The sequence below is a fragment of the Dipteris shenzhenensis genome, chromosome 4 (assembly GCF_047967505.1).
Source record: "Dipteris shenzhenensis isolate YYH24624 ecotype China chromosome 4, Dip_SZ_1.0, whole genome shotgun sequence".
Taxonomy (NCBI): Eukaryota; Viridiplantae; Streptophyta; class Polypodiopsida; order Gleicheniales; family Dipteridaceae; genus Dipteris; species Dipteris shenzhenensis.
In genome coordinates, this window is record NC_141599.1 from 13,753,841 (window position 1) to 13,778,981 (window position 25,141).

The following is a 25,141-nucleotide window of genomic DNA, read 5'->3' on the forward strand; positions in this document are numbered from 1 at the left end:
TCTTATTTCATTCTCTAGAGAAATAAACAGATTGTGAAGACCTCGTGGGTCTATGAGACAAAGTACAAAAACCAATAATTGGCTTACTATATCCCAATAGCCAGAGAATCAAGGGATAGCATAAGGCTCAACTCCTCGTAAATTATTTTAGGGCATAGCTACATTCTAGCACTATCATAAGGTGGCTTTAAGACTGAGAGTCTTTGGGTTTGGATTCCAAGTCCCTATCAATGCTTGCCCATGTCAATAAACCACCCATTTGCCTGCCTTGCGTGTTTCCTTTAATTTAGTGAGTTCACTATTTCTCTTTTTGAGCTGGATCAGACTAAGCTTCTCAAATATCCATCTTTGTACCTTCAACTTATGCATTGTCTAAGGATCTTAACGCTTGTAGGAGGGGAGATAAAGGGGAAAAGGTCTTCCAAAGAGAGAGAGGGGTAGCAAGAAGGAAGAACGAGTAGTGAGGGCAAGAAGGTTGAGAGAGTGGGAGCATTAGCAAAAGACAGAGCTCATTTTGGGGCTTTTTAGGTTAGACAAAAAATAGAGATCCTCCAATGAGAGAGACCAACGTGACGTTGGAAATGTTTTTTTTTCAAAAAATTAGACTCTCTAGAGACGCTCGACACACTAACATTTTGAAGTTCTCGCTCTTGTCTCCTAGTGTGTTATAAATGCTATACCAAATCCAGAAATAGATAAACTAACATTTTGAAGTTCTCGCTAGAGCATTTTTTATTGTCATAAATATCTTCCTAGAGAGGTCAAAACATCCAAAACAAGCTCCTAACAGAAACGTGCTTAAGAAAGCAATTTGGGCATGCCAAGTGCCCAAATTGTTTCTTAAGCACACTCTTGTTAGGTGCATGTTTTGGTTGTTCTAACCCCTCCAAGAGGCCAAATTTAGTAATTCAAAAGTTGTTTTGGTGGTTTTTGCCTGCTCCGAACACAATGGTGATGCCAAAACCACCAAATTCTACAGTAAAATAGTAGAAAACCATTTGGATCCTTGGCATAACATTTATTACACACTAAAAAACGCTCGAGCAGAAACTTCAAAATGTCAGTATATAATTTTCATGATTCATATCTCCAGTGAATGCTCAACCGTATAAATTTATGCTTCTCACTCTGTAAATTTTTAATTTTAAGCCAACAAAATTAGAAAATCATGAATTTCTTACAAGGCCCCAAAATGAGCTCCGATTTTTCCAAATGGGGAGGGGTAGAGCATGGAAGGAGAGACTAGAAGAGAGAGCGCCACAAAATATCCCCTACATGGCCTCACACTTTTAAACTTCCTTTTGCCAACTTTAACCACATAGCATGGTCAATGGATAAGTTTCAAGTTCCAATCTTTTGGATAGATTAACATTATGTATTGATGCTAAATCAACCAACGCATTCTAGTAGGATTCGCTACTTTGCCATTTACTTTTTATTAATTTTGTTACACAAAGATAGATTATTCCATTGCTGCAATGTTTTGAAATGATATTGTTAGGTGTATTTTCTAATTTGTCAAAATAGATGCATTAAAAAAAAGATAATCTATATGAGGAACCTATTAGATAAATATAAATCTTGTCAACTCTAGGACTCTCTACCTCTACACTACCTCTACATTACACTCTAAGATAACCATCCCCACAATGTGTAAAATCCTTGTCCTTGGTCAATCTTTCTATTGATGTGACTAACAACAAGGATTTTAAATGTAAACCCTTTCGTCTTGTCTTCTCCTTTTCTGTTCAACAATCAAAGAAGACTTTGACGAAGCCCATGCTACCACAACTAAAATTTCCTTTTTCACACTTATGGTGGTACTTAGTACAATTGTACTTGATTACAAGTCATTGCCTATTACCTTAAATCAAAACCTAGCTTGGATGTTAGATTCAAGTAAAGTAGGCAAAACGTTTACCATTCCAATATTCATTTCTCCAATAGCCTCTTTAAATTCATTTATTATGTCATGTGTGGCTTGTTGAACTAATTAGACCATGGTAAGATTGACCGAAAGCACCTTTACATGTTGAAACCCAAAAGCAACTTCACCACCAAATGCAAGAGTGGGCTATGAGAGAACCTTTTGCAAAGTGCCAACCTTCCTACTACAAAACTTGCTGACCATAGCTCTAAGGATATGTCAAAGTAAACCCACTATAGTATGTTGCACGAAGTCTATGCCACTATGCATAGCCACACTGTGTGACACCACCAAGTCCATTGAAGCACATCTAATGCTCTTTAGGGTCGTTTTACCACTAGTGAGTTACAAGCTCTAATACCAAACTATGACATACCAACACCAAGTATTCTACCACCTCTTGTTCAACAATCACATGTGATACAAATCACAAGCTCTCCGACCAAACTATGACATACGAGTCATCATCCTTATTATATCAAATCCTACACAATTACAACATGTGATACACATTGCAAGCTTCTGCTACCGTAGTTCTCAAAACATACACGAGACTGGAACCAACTCGAGCTTGCACCCTTGCAATTACCTTGTATGCCCATTAGATCCTCTATGTGATCCTTCATTTCAAATTTGGCCAACCATTCGCCCCTTGGCAGTGACCACAGCAAATAGTATAGGCACAACCATGCACATAGGAACTATGTAGTCCGAGGACGTGCAAACTCAGAATACTAACCAACTTATTCTGTGCAAGCTCAGAATACTAACCAGACCTTGGTTCCCTTCGAACGTAACAGCTTCGACGTTCATATAAATCCGTTCTGCTTTGATACTGAGTACAACCTCGTCAATCGTGAGCGCACAATTTTTCATTGAAGTCTTGAAAATAGCCACTCAGGTTTTCATATGTCCGTAAAATTTACCAGCCGTTGAAACTGAATCTTTTTTCTCTATTTACAACTTTGCAACCTCATTCTAAGAATCTCCAAAACTGCAACCGACATCCCGGAGGAACTGTTGCAAAAGGTTGGATTCACTGTAATACTATACACATCATATGCACTGCCTAAGGGATGGTATATGCAACGCTTCCAAAAGAAGATCGATAAAAATGACTCTCAATCTGTACAAATTAAAAGCACCAACCAGCAGCAACAAATTTTCACCCAATAGACTGCCAAGCGTTCTCTCTATAACATCCCAATGTAGGACAAGTACTTTCGTGGAGCCAAAAACACCTACGAAAAATCTCTGTTCTTCAAGACAAAAGGACCAATCATCGTCCAAGCTGGAAACAGAACACAAGTTTCAGACTCAGCAGAAGAATCAAAGTTAAAGAGTCTTTTCATCACAAGAGTTTCGCTTCTTCGTTTGTCCGTGAGGAAACTTACTGTATACAGCTGCAGCAATCCACTCGCTCACAATCTTTACCCAAACGCTAGCCCAGCCAACATCTATGCTCCATCTGCAGATTTCATTGTATCAAAGTTATTACAAATGAGACGGGAAAAACGCATGACGGTCGGGAACAATGAGGCGTATCGACATACTTGTGCATTGTTTGGTGCAAGTCCCATCCAATGAATAGCATAGCAAAATACATAGCACCCATCGCGAAGACGAAATGGAAGAAACCATATCCATATGGAACGTCATCCTCTGCTCGTGACTTCTCCTTGTTTTTGAACTATGATGAAAAGAGTGAGAAATCAGAGTACCGAGACGCACTTTCAAGCATCAGAAATGTGGAAGCAGCTGATTCTCACTAAAGTGTCCACTTTCCAACTTCAGGCACTCGCAAGAGAAAGAGCAGCGGTGAAAGAGAAACTTTTTAAAGACATGGAGATTTGGGAAGGATGTCAATCGCCATGTTCTATGCAATGAAAATTAATAAATTGAGAAAGGTGAACTTGAGAAGGCAAAAATCGAACATGGTTGGGGAACAGTGGCCATACAGTAAAACATTCCGAGTCGGTGCCTGTTGTCATCGTTGCCACTACAATTGCTAGAACAGCGATAACGAAACTCTGACAAAAATAAGAGCAAGTTAATGAGTAGTTGGCCACAAAAAAATAAGTCACATTATCAGCTTTCCCTCAAGGCCGAACACTTAGAGTGGCATATTTGCGTTTCCCACGCAGAAAACGCTCAGTTCTGAAATGCTTACAATGATGGTCACCCAGTCTCCTTTCCCAGTTTGCCGAGGTCTCGTATTGCACTTCACTGATAATGGCTCACTGACAAACAGCAAACAGAATTAAATAGAAATTCATTTCTTTACCGATAAGGTTTGAGTGAATCAAATACAAGCACGAATGCAGCTTCGTGAGCCTTTAAAAATTGTTCTTCCCACCTCATTATGGCAGACCAACACAAGAAGACGATGTAAATTGCCATTAGTCCTGATGTCATTAGACCTGCATTGACCTGTATGGAATCCAGAATGTTTTGGAATGCGAACCTCCCTAAAAAGATTTAGGCCAATGAGTAGGAACTTAAGTGCTCACCCAATAAAGAAATTACCTTTGAATGAAGCGAAATACTGGTCATCAATTGAATCATTATTAGAGTGAGCGTAATCAGGAAGATATTCAGGTGGCAGGAGATCTTCGGGGCAAACCACATATACATCAAAACAATTCCAGTAAGTGCAGCAGCAAAAGATCCTGCTGTTACAATAACCATTGGAAGACGGCTGCAGCACACAAAACAGAGTTAGTTGAACCTTTAAAAGATAATCCCACTGAAATTGATACTACTGTAACAGTCAATAAAATATTACGAGGAGAAAATACGCTGCTGAAGTTACAAGCACACTTGGAAGGGGGATCATGATAAGCTCACCAACGACGTGCTTTTCTATCAGAAAGCCAATCTTCATTCCACCAATACATGAAGTTGATAACACTAAGCAATTGAATCAAAAGAAATACCCTGCGCACGAGGCCATTAATAAGTTAAAAAATAGCATTTTATCACGCGAATGCCCTTTAAACGATATGGTACACTCTCAGGAGCCCCACAGCTAGTTCTAAAAGCTTACCATTTTCTGCAGTTCATAATTTTGGAAAGAGTCCAATAAACCAATTACCGTCAGGTTTGAGAAGGGGTTGATTCTCGTAGGATTTTGCCAGTTTCAGTTTGAGATTAGCATTGTTTTCACTAACCTCAGAATTCTTACTACTGGTGCATCAATTATAGTAAGAGCTATGCTGAAGTTCTCTGAAGTACAATTATGCTCTGAGAGGCACGAAACACCCACATTCACGTATTTCTCCGGTGTATCAATGAAGAAAGAGCAGATGCTAGTAAAGATGACTGTGACATGAACATCAAAGCCAAGCATTTGTCTGCTTAAACCATATGCTTTCCTGCTGATCATTGAAGAAAAAGCTAGACGTAAGCCGATAACGAAGACTTGAACCTCAAGGACACTAGAGAGTGGCTATGGTCTTTCTTATTATACGAAAAAGCTTGGTAAAGAACCTAGACCCTTAGTGAGTAGCAAATTCGAGCTATAACAGTAAGCCTGAACAATTGTTTGACGCTATCAAAGCTCATGTCTGTTTTGGAGTAGTTTCTCCGAATTTTTAAATTCCCTAAGCACATATGATGTAAAACAAGGCAATAGTGGGAAAGTCAATGCAATGGCATGTTATGCTGTGCAGATTTCCTGAAGCAGCTATGAAAGTCACGTATATGAATGATGCTCACCCTGCACCAAAGCGTGCCACTTCACCTGGACAGACAACATCAACCACTTATCAGGATCTTATATTTTTCTGGTTTTCCCAAATTTTACATAAGCATCGTGTTGCAAGTTTAGCTGGAGCACAATATTTATCCTCCACAAACCAAAAATTTGCAATTCATAACCAAACAACAAGCTGTTCTGAAACATCATAGTGAATATGGCGTCAGCAACCATAACACAAATGAAAGCCCATCCAGCTGTTTATTCTTAAGTTGCTTTCTACAATAGCTAGGACAGCAACTCACCATAGAACTGAATGAATGCAGGAGGTACAAAAAAAGGAGTGACCATCAAAGCTATCCACATAAGAGTCTTAATGGGCCACCACCCTGAATGCCAGGAATCCCTTGGGTCATTGATCTTTTCTGTTCCAACAGTGGTAAGATACATCGTAAAGAAAAAGATCTGTTACTCATTAAGGGAAAGTTTTCCGAGAGAGATTCTCATTTTATTTTTCAAAACTTCTGAGAGAGAAACTGGATCTAGATCTATAAAACCTACTACCTAGTCCATCACACAGATAAACAAATATTCTTTGCATTTTACGAAGCCTCTTAACGGGCTCCATCGAGAATTCATTGTTCAAGGGATACGAAACATCCCAGACTAACGCGGAGCACCCCTTCGGAGCCAAGGCAATCATGCCCTCCTTGACAACCTTTCAGATCTGATGACAACAAAGTTAAGGGAAATTCGTCAATATGAGATCCTTACAGTACTCTTTAATTGTCCCAACATCATGCAACCTTTTACCCTTTTAAATGATAACAGAACGCCTGCCGCAATTCTTGTTCCTACTGAAAGGCTATTACAACACAAATGCGACACACTCGAGAGTCCTATCTTTCAAAACTTTTATGACCTATGACTTCAATTCTATTTTCTCTACAAGATGTCTTCACGCCGAATTATGAACTCTGAAATCTAGTTAGCTACTTAGTAAGATGCAAACGTGTAGACGTGTAATCTCATCAACAAATTTCGGAGGCACCGATTGGTACAACTAGGAACTGGCCATCATACGTAACATTACTTAGTCGGCTATTGCACAGTATATCACCGAAGAGGCTCATAGGAGAAGAGGGCTTACAATGGAACTGAGACAAGGCCTTGTGACTATAATCCCGAACCATCCAAGCAAATAGGTTCGTAAGTAGAAAAACGAAGCCATAGATGTATCGAGCTACCAATCTGTGAGGACCTGCGCAAGACTGTCCGAAGGCCGTCCGGGCCATGAAATCTCCGAGCACGGTTCCACAGGAGGTCATCCCGCACGCTAATCGCAGTACCCAGCGCCTAAATGCGGAGGTTGCGGCACGGCACTGAGAATTTGGAGGAACCACAAGCGTCTTGAAGATTTACATTTTTTTCGTTTGAGTTTCAGGAACAATGTACCTTTTGAGGCAAACACATCGTTAGCATCTACAGAAAAGAATTGCAAATTGGAAGAGCAGCAGAGTACGTGTGCCGACAGCGAGAAACATGTTGCGCAGCGATTTGTAGTGACGAAATGAGCTTCATTGGTAAGATTGGGAAAAGGGAGAGAAGGCAGAGATTTTGCAGAGGCCAGCTAAGCCAAAAGCAAGGGGCCGTATTGGAAGGGGAGCTGAGAGAAACAGGGAAATGCTTAGACAGGAAGCTCTGCGGATACACAGAAGCCGAGATCAATCACGAGAATCAATAAAGCTTAAGGTCGTGGAGATCAGATACGAAGTGTCTAGAAACGATAGTTTCGAACACCTGAGAGGAAGACGTTGTTCAGTGTGATCCATCATCCGCAGACATAGAAGTCCTCGGGAGCAGTCGAATCAACATTTTTGAGAAGTTCGTCTGCAGCACTCCGAACTATCTCCATGATCAGAGCACTCCAAACTATAGAGCAATCATAGTACTTCTCACAGTCACAGCTTTCTCTTCAACTCCAAGGCAACATCAGTTATATCACCTGTGCAAACTGCACAGCCGTTCCAAGTATCACCATACTATTTGTGCTCAATTCAAGCCCATGATGTCCGTCTACAACCAACATTAATGCGACTCTACGCCAACATCATTGTACAGGCAGCATTAAAGTTCGAGCTTCCATTGCCTAGCGCTTCAACATCGGCTAGTCCTTCTTGAGAAACGGCTTCCACCCGAGGCAAGATGCGAAAAGTTTGCAATCTTTTAACGGTCGACCGAAAGGCGACGGCACTAGAACAAAAGCACAAAATATGATCCAAGCGACACCAGCAACATTGCAAAGCACCTGGGGGAAGCTTGCTGCGATGCCTCGGAGCTGGAAATCGCTAGGGATGGTGAAGCGAGGAGCGTACAATGACCATTACAAATCTGCAAACGCCGGGTGTAAGCGGTTTGTTACCGAAATGCGTAAACTGCGGCGAGATCGGAGACGAAAACGGGCAAAAATGGGGACGGTACAACGAGAAATACTTACAGAAGCATGAGATGAGAAGAAATCGACGGAAAAGCTTCGCAATTTGCGAAGGGAAGAGACGACGGAAGGGTGAAGGAAGCTCAAAATTTGAACGTTCGAGAGGAAGCAGGGGAAGCTCACGATAAACAGAACAACACCTGCAACCGGCTATAGCCCGTCGATGCAACCGGCAACTTAAGACTGACAAGGCCCGTGGACTGTGGCAGTAAATGCCGGCCATTGTAACTAAAAAGCCGGTTGCCGGTAAAAAGGCTGCCAGACGTCCTTTCCCATGTTGGCCTTCTTACATCGTCTCTTCGGAATGTGACCAATCCCCGCTGACGTGTCGCAAATCCCTCGTTCCCTTTCAAGGCTGCCATACGTCCTTTCCTTCCCCCACCTTTCTCTTTCCCATTTGACCCCTCGCCTACTTGTCCTTCTTCCACACCATGCTCTCCTTTGTCCCTTGCCACCTACTCCACCCTTGCCCACCCCTCGCCTGCTTGTATGCGCACAAGGACCTTTAGCTTCTGTCGACCGCCTCCTCTTACTGTGTCCTCTGACAGTAGGTTTTCCTTTGACCACTATACTTGTTGCTTCCACCATACACCCCACACCCGCCTCTCACTCCCTCGCACCCAGCTCGTCGCTCCTATCCCACAAACCTCCACTCTAGGGTACACACAGATTCCAAAAGAACCCACCAGTCTTGTTTCAGGGGTTCTTTTCTCCCCAGGCCTTCCACATGAGGGATAGGACCTACAATGGTCGTAGCCCACCACTCTGAGGGTGACCTCGCCCCAAGTCCTTTCCTATCTCATCCCCACTTTTATTTCATAAAGTGATGGGCATTGTCCTACAAACACTCAACAACTTTGCCAAAAGTGAAGAGTGGTTAGATAACGTAAAATACCAAATGGAGGATCTCTCTCTCTCTCTCTATAAATATAACAACTAGTCCGTGTTTGAGAATAATTAGATTCAAACCTTTGTTTAGACAAACCATAGCACCTGAAGGACAACCAAGGTGTCTCCAAAAAGATCCCATTTCTTCAAGTAGGTTCTGTCCTCATCCCACCCAAGATGCATATACTTAACGTAAATGGTCCACCTTCTCTTTTTTCCTTAAAAATCAACATCAGATCATCGTAGATCTTGAGATTTGACAAAAGGTATTAATAAGTAAACATAGATGGTCCACCTTCTCCTTTTTTCCTCAAAAATCAACATAAGATCATGAGCAAACAACTCGTCCTCCCTTTTGAAGGACTTGTTAGTAAACAAGAAGTCCTTTTCGTGAGAAACAAAAGAAATAGCGGGACTAGGGGCCAAGATCTTTAAAATTAAAATCCACCAATGACACTCGTATTTACAACAAAAACAATAGAACTTAAAATTTAGGACGTTGAAAATGAAATTTTATATGACTCTATCATGGGCCTTGTGTCTAGATCGAGGCTACACTATACTCCAAGGTGAGATTCACATTAAGAATGTTTGCAAACAAGTTCCTCTTATGAATACATCCTTTTTCGACCAAATCCAAAAAAAGTTATGTGACCCTTAAAGCAATAGATTTGGAGATGAACATTGAAATAGATCTCTAATCCAAAACATTGAGCTTGTTTGCCCTTAATGAAAGAAGACCCATGTTCAAAATGAAAGCAAGCCTAATTGACACAAAGTTAGAACCATTTTCACAGTGCCTTTTGATAGGGTCCCAAAAATGCATAAAAGATCAATTGCTAAGCCATCAACTCCCAAAGATTTTCCCGAGTTGCATCTCTCTAAAACTATTTCTGAGGTCCTTTTGGAAATGAGAAGTTGCCAATCGAGTCCTTTTTGAGGGAGATACTTTTTTATCCCTCCACATCAATACTAGCAATTGATCTTAGATGTCTTACAAAACACTATATGGGTGGGTGATAAAACAATATGCTAACTTATATAGGTGGGTGTAAATTACCTTCTTCATCGTGAAGTCAATTTGTGAGTTCCCCAACTCTATTCTTTCTAATTCCAATAGAGAATACCTTTTGCACCCAATCAAGCCTACCTTTGAGACACTTTGAAGCATAAGTCTAAAATCACAGGCTTATGTTTGTCAAAGAAAAGTAGGAGCCAATTGAGTCAAGGTCTACGCAATCAACCAAACCACACTTCCCATAAACATCCTCCCAAGCAAGCTTCTCTTCTTGAAGCATATCTCACCTAGGATGAGATCTATATGAATGCCATGTTCCAATCACCCCCCACAAAAAAATGCAAAGCTCATCCCTTTTCTTTTGAGGCTCCAAAGACAGCTAAAAAAGAATGCAGCTAAATCAAATAGTAGAGAAGATAGCCCTACCCTCCAAATCCTTTTGTGAATTGGTAATGTTCTAGTCCTTTTAAATGAGTATCTTAACACTTCTTGCCTCATCTAGGGTTTGAGATGAAGCCCTCATCACAAAGAAAGTCACAAAATTGATCCACATTGAGTGAGAATCAGCCTTGATTTTAGTTTCTTGGAGAAAAGAGAAGTTGGTTCCACCTCAAAGAAAAACTAAGTACAAGCCAATCTCTTAATTGTAGTAGTATTTTCTCCTCTAAGATTCCATTAATAGAGACTCTAAGTAGCAAGGGAAAAAGTTTCATAACTGTATACATTGAGAGGCTCATCCTTTAAAAGAGAAAAAGGAAATCATTTAATGCACATCATTATTGCTGAGAGGAGAGAATTGATCTGCTCAAGAGATCCTAAGAGAAAACACTTGGTGCAGCACTTGACATTTTGCTTATTAGAAGATTTAGTTGAAAGAGGACATCATCTAAAGAATCGCTCCAAGGGGTTTTCAACTTTGAGCTAGCTCTAAGAGACCCCCTATGACATTCCCTTTACATCAGTCATTAAAATTTGAGAAGGAGGAGAGGAATCCAAAGGACTACGTCGCTTAGGAAAATTGTTGTTTCATCCCATGGTAGCCAACAGAGACTCCCATTTGACCTTCAAGCTTGAAATTGATAGACCTCCTCATAGCTTGTGTTCAGATATCGAGCTCCACTCACGATATGCCAGGGTGACCGTTATGCATTTATGTCATCGACTTGTTATAGCTGGAGATGCGGTTGGTACACCGCCTACGAATAATAGCTAGATGACAGCTATCCTTATCTACTCTAGTTTGTGGCTCAGTTAGTATGCCACCTTAGTTAGTTGAGTTTGGTTTGAGACCCACATATAAGGTTCTTCTATTTCTTTTGTACTAGAGTTCTTTTGGCTTTCACAACTAAGAAGAGGAAAACTGTTTTCAGCCTCCACCTGTGTGTGTATTTCCCCATTGTGTATGTGAGAAAGCCGCAAGTGAGACTCCTTCCCTCTCTCCCACTATCTTCACATGGTATCAGAGCCTTGTTCGTGGTAAGGAGCTCAAGAAAGCAAACCAAGTTCGCGGTGTCCTGGTAAGAGGACCAGTGTTGCTTTCCTATTTCGAGTTTGGGAGCAAATCTCTGCAGGTAGCACAGCCAGAAGTGCAAGAGTGCACTGTCTCAGATTGAGACGCCCTTCGCGGTGTGGCGAGAGCGTAGTATATGATTCGAGGTCATTTCGGGGCCCGTTTTGGAGGCGGAAGTTCTCCGCAGGCACTCAGAAAAAGGCCCTGTTTTTTGCTGTGCGACCACTGCGCGGCTAGTCGGTGAAAAGTTGCCACAGAAATTGCATCGTATGCCTGTGTGCAGAGACATTGGGAGTTGCAGAATCATGCTTGTTGCCTGTTGATGCAAAATCGTCACTAGGAAGTGACTGTGTGGTCAAATACCACTTTCGTCAGTTCTGCAGATCTGCCCGTGTGAGGCAAAAGCTGTGTTTTTTGCAGTGACAAAATATTTTGCAGTGTGTGAGGCAAAAGCTGTGTTTTTTGCAGTGACAAAATATTTTGCAGTGTTGTGTAATGGCGTCTAATTCTCTTTCACAGATTGTCACTGAAAAGCTTAACAAGAACAACTTCTAGGCATGGAAGTTTAGAATGACGAATTTCCTTATGGGAAAAGGCTATTGGGAGTTCATTACAGGAAATGAAGAAGAACTAGTTCTTCCTAATGTTTCCAATCAATAGGAAATGCAGGCATTTAAAGGATGGCATGAGAGAGCTAGAAAAGTTATGTACTGGCTGTCTATCAGTATTTCAGACTCTATGATTGTGCATATTCAGGATGCAAGTACGCCAAAGGAGGCATGGGATACTTTGGCAAAAATGTACAGCACAAATACGCAAGCTAGGAAAATGCAGCTCAAACAGGAGCTCAAACAGGAGTTGCACAATGTGCAGAGAGAAAATTTGAGCATAAATGACTACCACATGAAGGTGAAGAAAATTGCAGATGCACTTGCTTCCATTGGGTTGCCAGTGGAAAATGATGATCTAGTTTCTGTGACCTTGAATGGTCTAGGAAAGGATTATGCATAGTTCTGGACATCCATTGCCGTCCGTGAAAAATTTCCTAATTTTGAAGAGTTGTTTGCTCTTCTAATTTCTGAAAAGCAGAGAAATGGGGGTGCATCTTCTTCAGGAGGAACTTTAAAAGAAACTGTCTTCTACTCAAATGTTGGAAGAGGTAGAGGCAGAGGTAGGGGAGGCCGATCTGCAAGCCGTGGTGGAAATCAGAATATGCAGCAAACTCAAGAAAACCAATCCTATGGAGGAGGACGTGGTAACTCTAGAGGCAGGGGGAGCCAAAGAGGTCATGGTGGATGGCAGAGAGGCCAAAATGCAAACAACAATGTTGAATGCTACTACTGTGGTAAAATGGGTCATATGGCTAAGGACTGCTACAAAAAACAGAATGACATTATGAATGGAAAATTGCAGCAAGGCAATTATGCATCTTCTAGTAGACAGGGTGATGACAGAAATGAGCATCTATTTATGGTGCAGCACATCACCAATTCTGTGACAAGTGCAGAAGAACGAAATGATGTGTGATATGTTGACTCAGGTGCGTCAAACCACATGACAGGTCATGCAGAGTGGATGCAGATGCAAGGAAAATGGAAAAACCAGGATTTGTGGAGACTGGTGATGATACTGCATATCCTATTGTGCAGATTGGTGAAATTCCTTTGTCTATGCAGGATGGGAAAACGAAATACCTGTCAGATGTATTTCATCTCCCGAACATCACCAAGAACTTGGTTTCTGTTGGTCAAATGGTTGAGCAAGGTCAGATTTAATCCTCATGGATGCTTTGTTGAGGATATGAAAAATAACGGTCGCTTGATACCAAAAGGAAAGAAGAAAGGCACGATGTTTACATTGGATGCAGACATGCCTGAATTGAGTGTAGCAATGTTTGCACATGGGACTGGTGTAGTTGCAGATATTGATATCTGGCATAAACGCATTGGTCATGTTAATATACAGCGACTTAAATCAATGCAAGCCCAAAATATTATTGCAGGATTGCCTAAATTCAAGGTTGCAGAAATGCATAAGGTTTGTGAAGCCTGTCAATTTGGAAAACAGGCAAGGAAACCATTTCCTAGGCATGTTCAAGAGAGTAAAAAGCCATTGGAATTAATCCACTCTGATGTGTGGACTACTAAAGATGCATCTATTGGAGGCTATCACTATTTTTGTCACATTTATTGATGACTTCAGCAGAAAACTTTGGGTGTATTTTATGAAAAAGAAAAGTGAAGTGTTTGGGCACTTTAAAGCTTTTAAAGCTATGGTTGACAAAGAAACAAGCCTGCAAATAAAATGCCTAAGGTCAGATGGAGGGGGAGAGTACCTCTCAAATGAGTTTGCAAGGTTCCTGCAGGAGCATGGCATAAAGCAGCAATATTCATGCAGTCATACCCCACAGCAAAATGGACTTGCAGAAAGGAAAAATAGGCATATTGGAGAGGTATCTCGGGCCATGCTAAATGAAAAAGATCTACCAGATTATTATTGGGCTGAAGCAGTTGCTATAGCAGTTTACATAATGAACAGGACTCCCACTACAGCATTACATGGCATGACGCCAGAGGAGATGTATACTGGTAGAAAACCAGACATTTCTCATTTGAAAATTTTTGGTTGCATTGCCTATGTCCATGTGCCAGATGAGTTGAGATCCAAGTTGGATCCAAAAGCTAAGAAGTGCGTCTTTATTGGTTATTCTCTGCAGCAGAAAGGGTATAGATGCTATAACCATTCTACTCGTAAGTTTATAGTGAGCAGAGATGTTAATTTTGATGAGATGAGCAGCTGGTATAAACCAGTAAATGTGATGATTGATGTAGATGCACAAAATGGTAATGCTGCATAGAATTCACAGCAGCAATCACAAAATATCAGTGGACCTGCAGTGTCCTCTAGCAGTGGTTCACATACTTCGCCATCAATAGGCAGATTGAGATCAGGAGAATCTCCTCAAAGCAATGCATATAGTGGTACGCCGGTATCACGAAAAGGAAAAGAGAAGGTAGATCAGCCCATGGTTGATGTGAATGCAGGTCACTCTTATGTGGATGGTGAATCCAGTGGCTCAGAATAGAGCATTGATGATGAGTTGGGTATTCCTTCTGTTGTTACATCTGGAGTAAGGAAGACCAGGGATGTTTTGAGAGCACCTAGAAGTGAACCTATTTTGCGCAGGTCTACTAGGGTTAGGTATCCTATGAATAGGCTGAAATATGATGGATTTACAGCCATTCACTATGCCTATAAGGTCAAAGTGATACAGGAACCAGAACCCACTTCTTTTTGAGCAAGCCATGGGAAATGAAAAATGGGAGAAAGCCATGGATGAAGAAATGGATGCCTTCGAAGCAAATGCTACATGGGAATTGGTGCCTTTGCCTAAACACAAGAATGCAATTGGCTGTAAGTGGGTTTATAAGATCAAGCACAATGCAGATGGTTCTGTGAACAGATACAAGGCAAGATTAGTTGTCAAGGGGTATGCACAGACATATGGCATTGATTATGAAGAAACATTCAGTCCGGTTGCAAGGATGGCAACTGTAAGAGCAGTCATTGCTATGGCTGCATCAAAGGGATGGTCTTTACATCAGATGGATGTAAAGAATGCCTTCTTGCATGGTGATTTGCAAGAAGAGGTCTTTATGGAGCAGCCACCAGGTTATGTTCATGCCATTCATCCTGAGTTTGTTTGCAGAGGTTGAAGAAAGCCTTGTATGGCTTGAAGCAAGCACCTAGAGCATGGTCTGACAAGATAGGACAGTATCTTGTCACTATTGGCTTTCAGATTTCCAAGGCATATTTCTCACTCTATGTGAGAAAAACAAAGAAAGGTATTATGGTGCTTGTCATTTATGTTGATGATTTGATCATCACAGGTGATAGTGATGAAGATATCCTTCATGTGAAAATGCTATTGAAGCAGAAGTTTGAGATGAAGGATTTGGGAGAGTTGCGTTATTTCTTGGGCATTGAGGTGATTAGATCACCAAGTGGGATACAGCTCTTGCAGAGGCAGTATGGATTGGACATGCTGTCCAAATATGGGATGACAGGCTGTAAGCCTATTTCAGTTCCTTTGGAGCAGAATGTGAAGCTGAGCAAAGATGCAGGTGAGCTTCTGGAAGACCCTACTATGTACAGACGCATAGTAGGAAGTTTGATTTATATGACTATTACCAGGCGAGATTTAAGCTATGCTGTTGGATTGGTATGTCAGTTTATGCAGGCTCCAAGGAAACCACATTTGGATGCGGCTAGACGCATACTCAGGTATGTGAAGTCCACATTGCAATATGGACTATTTTATGAGGCTGGGGTTCAGATACAGTTGCATGGATACACTGATGCTGATTGGGCTGGTAGTATTTCTGATAGACGATCTACCAGTGGATATGTGTTCTCTTTTGGGAGTGTTGCAGTCACCTGGAGCAGCAAGAAACAACCTACAATTGCCTTGTCGAGCACAGAGGCTGAGTACAGGGGTGTAGTAATGGCTGCATGTGAGGTAGCTTGGTTGCATAAGCTACTTTATGATATGCATCAGTCTACAGATGGGCCAGTTGTCATTTATTGTGACAACATGAGTAGTATACACTTGGCAAATAACCCAGTCTATCATGGTAGAACAAAGCACATTGAGGTGCATTATCACTATGTGCGGGAGAAGGTTTTACGAGGTCTTATTGATCTAGTTTATGTCAACACAAAGGATCAGGTAGCTGACATATTCACGAAGGCATTGGGCGTAGAGAAGCTACGTAAGTTCAGAGACCTGCTTGGTGTGCAAGAATTGGGATTGAGCTCGAGGGGGAGTGTTGAAATATCGAGCTCCACTCGCGATATGCCAGGGTGACCATTGTGCATTTATGTCACCGACTTGTTAGTTGGAGATGCAGTTGGTACACTGCCTACGAATAATAGCTGGATGACAGCTATCCTTATCTACTCTAGTTTGTGGCTAAGTTAGTATGCCACCTTAGTTAGTTGAGTTTGGTTTTGAGACCCACATATAGGGTTCTTCTATTTCTTTTATACTAGAGTTCTTTTGGCTTTCACAACTACGAAGAGGAAAACTGTTTTCAACCTCCACCTGTGTGTGTATTTCCCCATTGTGTATGTGAGAAAGCCGCAAGTGAGACTCCTTCCCTCTCTCCCACTATCTTCACAGCTTATGCATGCTAAATCAACTTACAAAGGCCAATTCTTTGAGGGCTCAGTGGAGTTGGGCTTTAGCCTAGACCCTTAAGATGGCATTATTGTGCTAGGTTGAAGGACCAAGACATCCTGCAAGATGGGTTTTCTTCACTACTGCCAAAATTTCTCAACTAGTGCTACTCGTTAACTTGTATAGCTTCTTTTTTGTCCTTTTTCCCCTTTTTCTTTCAATTATGGAACTCACAAAACATGGGTACTATGCCCTTAAATTCGCCACGACATTTACATTTTTAAACTAGTAATGAATTGAGGGTGGATAGTTTGAAGGGGAATAAGGTTTAAGGTATAGTTTTTATTTGATTATTTTTTTCTTTGCTTCTTATTGGTGGGTTATAGTGCCACTTGGCAAAATATAGATCCCTCACGCACCTTGGTACCGAATTCTAGATTGTTATATATGAGATGATATGTAAAGGAGATAAGATGATATGAGAAGGAGACACAAGAAAACCCACCTCTCTCTCTCTCTCTCTCTCTCGTCTCTGTGCCTCAGCTCTTAAAAGACAAGCTTAGCTTGTAAGTGGAGGAAAATTAGAGGGAATAAAAAAGACAGAGGAAAGCAAATGAGCACCTATGTAAAGGCAAGTTGATGGAGGGGAAGCACACATGAGAATGTAAATGGGATGCATTCAAATGGGACTTATTACTATCCTACCATGGGTAGCTATTTAGACTTCAATGTAAAAATCAAGAGGGGAACATAGTTATGAAAGTGTAGGCAATGAGCTGCTCTTTCCCCATGTAGAGTTATAAATGTCAATCACTTTAGGGCAAATGTATCAAATTTAAAGCTCTATAAATTAGCTCATGTGTATTTTGGGTGAATTTACCAAATTTGTGTTGAGAGATCATGCTCAGCATCATGTGATTACATGTGCATAGCACCAACACATATAGAGTGCTAATAAAGGAAAGGGTTAGATGCCCTAACCCTAACCATAAATGGGATTGTATATATTCTACATTTTCAACTAAATCTAGTGTACAGTTAGTCATTTGTGGTGTGCTCTCTAGCTGTGCCCTCTCTCCTCATCTCCACTCTTCTCCTCACCCCTCTTCATAATTTGTCATGGTATCAGAGCATGGTTCTACCTTCCGATGAGGTGCCATCCTTCTTGTGAGAGCGAGAGAGATCGATCGAGAGATTGAGAGACTGCGTGTTCCATTCACTTCTATTGAGTGAAAGAAATTTTATGTCCACACATTTCATGAGAGGAATTTCCGTCCATTTGATTGTGAGAGAGAGAGATTCCTTGTGACATTCCCTTCGTTGAGAGTTCTTCATTCTGAGAGAGAGAGAGAGAGAGAGAGAGAGAGAGAGAGAGAGAGAGAGAGAGACGTTTCATTGAGAGAGAGTTTTCTTGTGAGAGTTTATTCTTCTTTTGAGTTTCCTTAATGCATGGAAGAAGAGAGACTCTCTGTTCCTTCCATCTCTCTACTCTCTCTACTCAAGGTCTCCATTGAGAGAGCTAGCAAGCTCTTCTTGAGCTTTAAAGTAGCAAAACTCCAACTCCTTGGAGAGCCCAAAGTCAAAGACTTTGGCCCATCTTCTATGCCCAAGCCTTGATCTACTCCTCGCAAGCCTCTACGGCAGCCCATAACTCACCCACATGCAACAACAATGGGTGTAGCTCCTCCTACAGGGACTCTTACAGGTCCTTCAATGAAACTACTCCTTCTACTAGTGCTAGCCGGACAGTGCAAGCCACTGAACGGGAGCTTCAGCCCATGCTCTAGCCAACGTGACTCTCCAACAATGCCTCCAACAGCTACAAGCTATATGACTTCAACACAACCCGCTACCTCATCATTGCTGCCAATATCTTGCACAATCATGCCTTTCTCAACTAGTAGAGCCACATCCTTCGGCGTATCCACCAAGCTATTCATAAATCATAGATATAAGAGGACTTGGACTTTGTCCACGAGATGGCTCTTGTAAGCTATCAAATTCCTAAATAGCCTCTCTATGTCATTGTCCACTCTGATCTTGGGCATAGAATGAATGGCCCTTTTGGCGTCGTACGTGACAAATGTAAGGTTTGCAGGTTCTATGGCCTTGAAGCTTCTCATGTCTCGATGGATGATTCCATGAGCAGCACTGGTGTGCAGGTAGTGGAGACCGCACGGGCTGCTCCGATATAGATCTCCAATCTCTGTTTCCAAGAGAGAGGTGGAAGACCAGCACCATATAGATGACCTCCTACTCTAAGGCTCTCTTTGGATACTCAACCGCTTCGCTAGCGGCTCCTCTCTGAAGAACTGCTTCAACAAATGCCAACTGAGGCGACTCCTTAGGAACCACAGCCAGCCCAAGCTCTAGCACCACAGTCGGGATGCCACAAAGCCTTCCAACATCAAGCTCCCGTGACTCTGACGCCACCCATGGCCAATAGCTCTACAAGCTCCCCGACAAGCTCCATGCACAAACAGAATCTCCAAAGATTTCGTCAGCATCTTCCAAATTTCGGCCGTGTCGGATCTCAATCGTCTCCAAAAGACCGACACATGGTAGATAAGGGGGTTATCCTTATCCCCTGGTTCACCACGCAGTGGTTAGAAGGTTGCCATATGGCAACCTTATCTGCCACATCACCTAGGGCTACCTGTCCCTAGGTACATTTAACTATACCTCAACTGCCACATCAACAGACCCAAGAACTACCACGTCATATGTCACATGTCACTGACAACTCAACAAGTGCCACATAAGCACTGACACATCAACATCCATGTCATCCATTGACCAAGTCAAAGTGCCACATCATCCGGGTTGACCAATCAACTACCACATTACCATGTTGAGTTAGCAGCAACCTTCACTGACAGTTCAAATTTCACTTGCTACAGTTAGTGATTTGTAGTTGATTCAGACAGTGATTTTCACGACACTTTGAGTACATTTCTTGCACCATGTCTACGTTTAGAGCAGAGAAATGGTGGTGCACCTTCTTCAGGAGGAACTTCAAAAGAAACTGTATTCTACTCAAATGCTTGAAAAGGTAGAGGCAGAGGTAGAGCAAGCCAATCTAGAGGCCGTGGTAGAAATCAGAATATGTAGCAAACTCAAGAAAACTAGTCCTATGGAGGAGGACATGGTAACTCTAGAGGCAGGGGGAGCCAAAGAGGTCGAGGTGGATGGCAAAGAGGCCAAAATGCAAACAGTAATGTTGAATGCTACTATTGTGGTAAAATGGGTCATATGGCTAAAGACTGCTACAAAAAGTAGAATGACATCATGAATGAAAAATTGCAGCAAGGGAATTATGCATCTTCTAGTAGACAGGGTGATGACATAAATGAGCATCTGTTTATGGTGCAGCACATGACCAATTCTGTGACAAGTGTAGAAGAAAGCAATGATGTGTGGTATGTTGACTCAGGTTGGTCAAACCACATGACATGTCATGTAGAATGGATGCAGGATGCAAGGAAAATGGAAAGACTAGGATTTGTGGACACTGGTGATGATACTGCACATCCTATTGTGCAGATTGGTAAAATTCCTTTGTCTATGCAGGATGGGAAAAAGAAATAACTGTCTGATGTATTTCATGTCCCGAATATCACCAAGGACCTGGTTTCTGTTGGTCAAATGGTTGAGCAGGGCTTGCAGGTCAGATTTAATCCTCATGGATGCTTTGTTGAGGATATGAAAAATAACAGTTGCTTGATAGCAAAAGGAAAGAAGAAGGGCAGGATGTTTACATTGGATGCGGACATGCTTGAATTGAGTGCAGTAATGTTTGCACATGGGACCGGTGTAGTTGCAGATATTGATATCTGGCATAAACGCATTCGTCATGTTAATGTACAGTGACTTAAATCAATGTAGGCCCAAAATATTGTTGCAGAATTGCCTAAATTCAAGGTTGCAGAAATGCATAAGGTATGTGAAGCCTGTCAATTTGGAAAACATGCAAGGAAACCATTTCCTAGACATGTTCAAGAGAGTAAGAGGCCATTGGAATTAATACACTCTGATGTGTGGACTACTAAAGCTACATCTATTGGAGGCTGTCATTATTTTGTCACTTTTATTAATGACTATAGCAGAAAATTTTGGGTGTATTTTATGAAAAAGAAAAGTGAGGTGTTTGGGCATTTCAAAGCTTTTAAAGCTATGGTTGAAAAAGAAACAGGCCTGCAAATAAAATGCCTAAGGTCAGATGGAGGGGGAGAGTACCTCTCAAATGAGTTTGTAAGGTTCCTACAAGAGCATGGCATAAAGCAGCAATATTCATGCAGTCATACCTTATAGAAAAATGGACTTGCAGAAAGGGAAAACAGGCATATTGGAGAGGTATCTCGGGCCATACTAAATGAAAAAGACCTACCAGATTATTATTGGGCTGAAGCAGTTGCTACAGTAGTTTACATAATGAATAGGAATCCCATTGCAGCAATACATGGCATGACGCCAGAGGAGATGTATGCTAGTAGGAAACCAAATATTTCTCATTTGAAGATTTTTGGTTGCATTGCCTATGTTCATGTGTCAGATGAGTTGAGGTCCAAGTTGGATCCGAAAGCTGAGAAGTGCATCTTTATCGGTTATTCTCTGCAGCAGAAAGAGTATAGATGCTATAACCCTTCTACTCGTAAGTTTACAGTGAGCAGAGATGTTGTTTTTAATGAGATGAGCAGCTCGTATAAACCTGTAAATGTGATTGATGATGTAGATGCACAAAATGGTAATGCTGCATAGAATTCACAGCAGTAATCACAAATATTAGGGGACCTATAGTGTCCTGTAGCAGTGGTTCACATACTTCACCATGGACAGGCAAATTGAGATCAGGAGAATCTCCTCAAAGTAATGCAGATAGTGGTATGCAGGTATCACGAAAAGGAAAAGAGAAGGTAGATCAGCCCATGTTTGATGTGAATGCAGGTCACTCTTATGTGGATGGTGAATTTAGTGGCTCAGAATAGAGCATTGATGATGAGTTGGGTATTCCCTCTGTTGTTACACCTAGAGTAAGGAAGACTAGGGATGTTTTGAGAGCACCTAGAAGTGAGCCTATTTTGTGCAGGTCTACCAGAGCTAGGTATCCTGTGGATAGGCTGAAATATGATGGATTTACAGCCATTCACTATGCCTATATGGTCAAAGTGATATAGGAACCAGAACCCACTTCTTTTGAGCAAGCCATGAGAAAAGAAAAATGGGAGAAAGCCATGGATGAAGAAATGGATGCCTTGGAAGCAAATGCTACATGGGAATTGGTGCCTTTGCCTAAAGACAAGAATGCAATTGGCTGTAAGTGGGTTTATAAGGTGAAGCACACTGCAGATGGTTCTGTGAACAGATACAAGGCAAGATTAGTTGTCAAGGGGTATGCACAGACATATGGCATTGACTATGAAGAAACATTCAGTCCGGTTGCAAGGATGGTATTCGTAAGAGCAATCATTGCTATGGCTGCATCAAAGGGATGGTCTTTACATCAGATGGATGTAAAGAATGCCTTCTTGCATGGTGATTTGCAAGAAGAGGTCTTTATGGAGCAACCACCAGGTTATGTTCATGCTGTTCATCCTGAGTTTGTTTGCAGGTTAAAGAAAGCCTTGTATGGCTTGAAGCAAGCACCTAGAGCATGGTCTGACAAGATAGGACAGTATCTTATCACTATTGGCTTTTAGATTTCCAAGGCAGATTTCTCACTTTATGTGAGAAAAATAGAGAAAGGAATTATGTTGCTTGTTATTTATGTTGATGATTTGATCATCACAGGTGATAGTGATGAAGATATCCTTCATGTGAAAATGCTCTTGAAGCAGAAGTTTGACATGAAGGATTTGGGAGAGCTACGTTATTTCTTGGGCATTAAGGTGATTAGATCACCAAGTGGGATACGGCTCTTACAGAAGCAGTATGGATTGGACACGCTGTCCAAATATGGGATGACAGGCTGTAAGCCTCTTTCAGTTCCTTTGGAGCAGAATGTGAATCTGAGCGCAGATACAGGTGAGCTTCTGGAAGACCCTACTATGTACAGACGCATAGTAGGAAGTTTGATTTATATGACTATTACCAAGCCAAACTTGAGCTATGCTATTGGATTAGTAAGTCAATTTATGCAGGCTCCAAGGAAACCACATTTGGATGCGGCTAGGCGCATACTCAGGTATGTGAAGTCCACATTGTAGTATGGACTATTTTATGAGACTGGGGTTCAGATACAGTTGCATGGATACACTGATGCTGATTGGGCTGGTAGTATTTCAAATAGACGATCTACCAGTGGATACGTGTTCTCTTTTGGGAGTGCTGCAGTCACTTGGAGCAGCAAGAAACAGCCTACAGTTGCCTTGTCGAGCACAGAGGCTGAGTACAGGGGTGCAACAATGGCTGCATGTGAGGTAGCTTGGTTGCATAAGCTACTTTATGATATGCATCAGTCTATAGAGGGGCCAGTTGTCATTTATTGTGACAACATGAGCAGTATACACTTGGCAAATAACCTAGTCTATCATGCTAGAACAAAGCACATTAAGGTGCATTATCACTATGTGCGGGAGAAGGTTTTACTAGGTCTTATTGATCTAGTTTATGTCAGCACAGAGGATCAGGTAGCTGACATATTCACGAAGGCATTGGGCACAGAGAAGCTGCGCAAGTTCAGAGACTTGCTTGGTGTGCAGGAATTGGGATTGAGCTCGAGGGGGAGTGTTGAGATATCGAGCTCCACTTGTGATATGCCAGGGTGACCGTTGTGCATTTATATCACTGACTTGTTAGCTACAGATGCAGTTGGTACACCGCCCATGAATAATAGCTGGATGAGAACTATCATTATGTACTCTAGTTCGTGGCTTAGTTTGTATGCCACCTTAGTTAGTTGAGTTTGGTTTGAGACCCACATATAGGGTTCTTCTATTTCTTTGTACTAGAGTTCTTTTGGCTTTCACAACTAAGAAGAGGAAAACTGTTTTCAGCCTCCACCTTTGTGTGTATTCCCCCATTGTGTATGTGAGAAAGCTGCAAGTGAGACTCCTTCCTTCTCTCCTACTATCTTCACAATGGAATGAAACTCTTATGCCATTTGGGTTATGTAGCACATTTGAATTTTTTTGATTTTGAATTTTGTGAGCATTGTCTCTATGGGAAGGAGACTAAATCAGCCCATAAAAGAAGGGGAAAGAAAGAGCTTGAAAAGCTTGATCTGGTGCATTCAGATGTGTGTGGTCCCATGCCTACACAGTCATTAGGCGGGGCTGAATACTATGTGACATTCATTGATGATGCAACTAGGAAAGTGTGGGCTTATGCTATAGCTCAGAAAAGCGATGTGTTCCAGGTATTTCAAAAATGGTTGGCTTTGGCTGAAAATCAGTCAGGTAGAATGCTTAAATGCCTATGGACTGATAATGGTGGAGAGTATATCTCTCATGACTTTTAGCATTTTTGTGATACTCGTGGGATCAAGAGGGAGCTCATGTCCCCTCGTACTTCAAAGCAGACTCCAGTTGCAAAACAGATGAACCGCACCATTCAGGAAAGGTTGCAATGTATGTTTTCCAATTCAAGTCTTTCTGGTGGATTTTGGGCTGAGGCAATGAAGACTATGGTGCATGTGATCAATAGATCACCTAGCAAGAGTTTGGATGGTGGTATTCCTGAAGAGGCATGGAGTGGCAAGAAACTCTCATTTGTGTATATTTGGGTGTGAGGCATATGCACATGTGCCAAAAGAGTGTCGGAAGAAGCTAGATCCTAAGTCTAGGAAATACATCTTTCTGGGTTGTGGTGAAAGTGGAGACATGGGCTAACATCTTTGGGATCCAGAAGCAAGGAAAATCATACCTAGCCATGATGCCATCTTCAATGAGAAGAAGATGCATAAGACACCCATGAGGGATGTGGAAATGAGGAGAATCACTTTCCAGGATGTGAATCCATCTGCATATGTTGATAGATAGCAAGCTATCGATGTACCAAATGTGTAGGAAATGGTGCCACCAGGTACTCCCACAGGTACACAATCAAGGGCAAATGATGAATCATCTATTGGTGGAAATGATGAGCCAAATGTGGCTGATATGTAGGTAGGACAGCAAGCTGAAATGCTCATGAGAAGAACATCTAGAGTGTCTAGACTACTTGAGAGATTTGTTCCAGGGGTAGACTATGTGATGCTTACTGATTGCGGGGAGCCTTCTTGCTATAGAGAGGCTATGATGCATGAGGATCAGCGCAAGTGGGAGTATGCTATGCAGTCGGAGATGAGTTCACTCATAAAGAATATGGCTTGGGACTTGGTTTTTTTACCACATGGAAAGAAAGCATTGCCATGTAAATGGGTCTACAAGATGAAGGTCACAGGTGATGATGTGCTGAAGTACAAGGCTCGTTTGGTTGCTAAAGGTTTCAA

The 25,141-nt window shown here is 41.8% G+C and overlaps 1 protein-coding gene across 1 annotated transcript; it reads right to left on the reverse strand.

The window, feature by feature from the left end:
- Window positions 1-2,859: 2,859 nt before the first annotated feature.
- Window positions 2,860-8,250, reverse strand: LOC147902491 (uncharacterized). Its single transcript, XM_087373527.1, has 15 exons — window positions 8,122-8,250; window positions 7,933-8,015; window positions 7,425-7,638; window positions 6,775-7,079; window positions 6,278-6,351; window positions 5,930-6,089; window positions 5,645-5,669; window positions 4,775-4,864; window positions 4,454-4,625; window positions 4,284-4,357; window positions 4,098-4,167; window positions 3,886-3,957; window positions 3,481-3,617; window positions 3,322-3,395; window positions 2,860-3,218 (listed from the first exon to the last, which is right to left on the reverse strand). The coding sequence occupies exons 4-15, from the start codon at window positions 6,950-6,952 to the stop codon at window positions 3,169-3,171; spliced, it is 1,176 nt and encodes a 391-aa protein (XP_087229653.1). The 5' UTR covers window positions 6,953-7,079; window positions 7,425-7,638; window positions 7,933-8,015; window positions 8,122-8,250; the 3' UTR covers window positions 2,860-3,168.
- Between the last annotated feature and the right edge of the window lie 16,891 nt (window positions 8,251-25,141).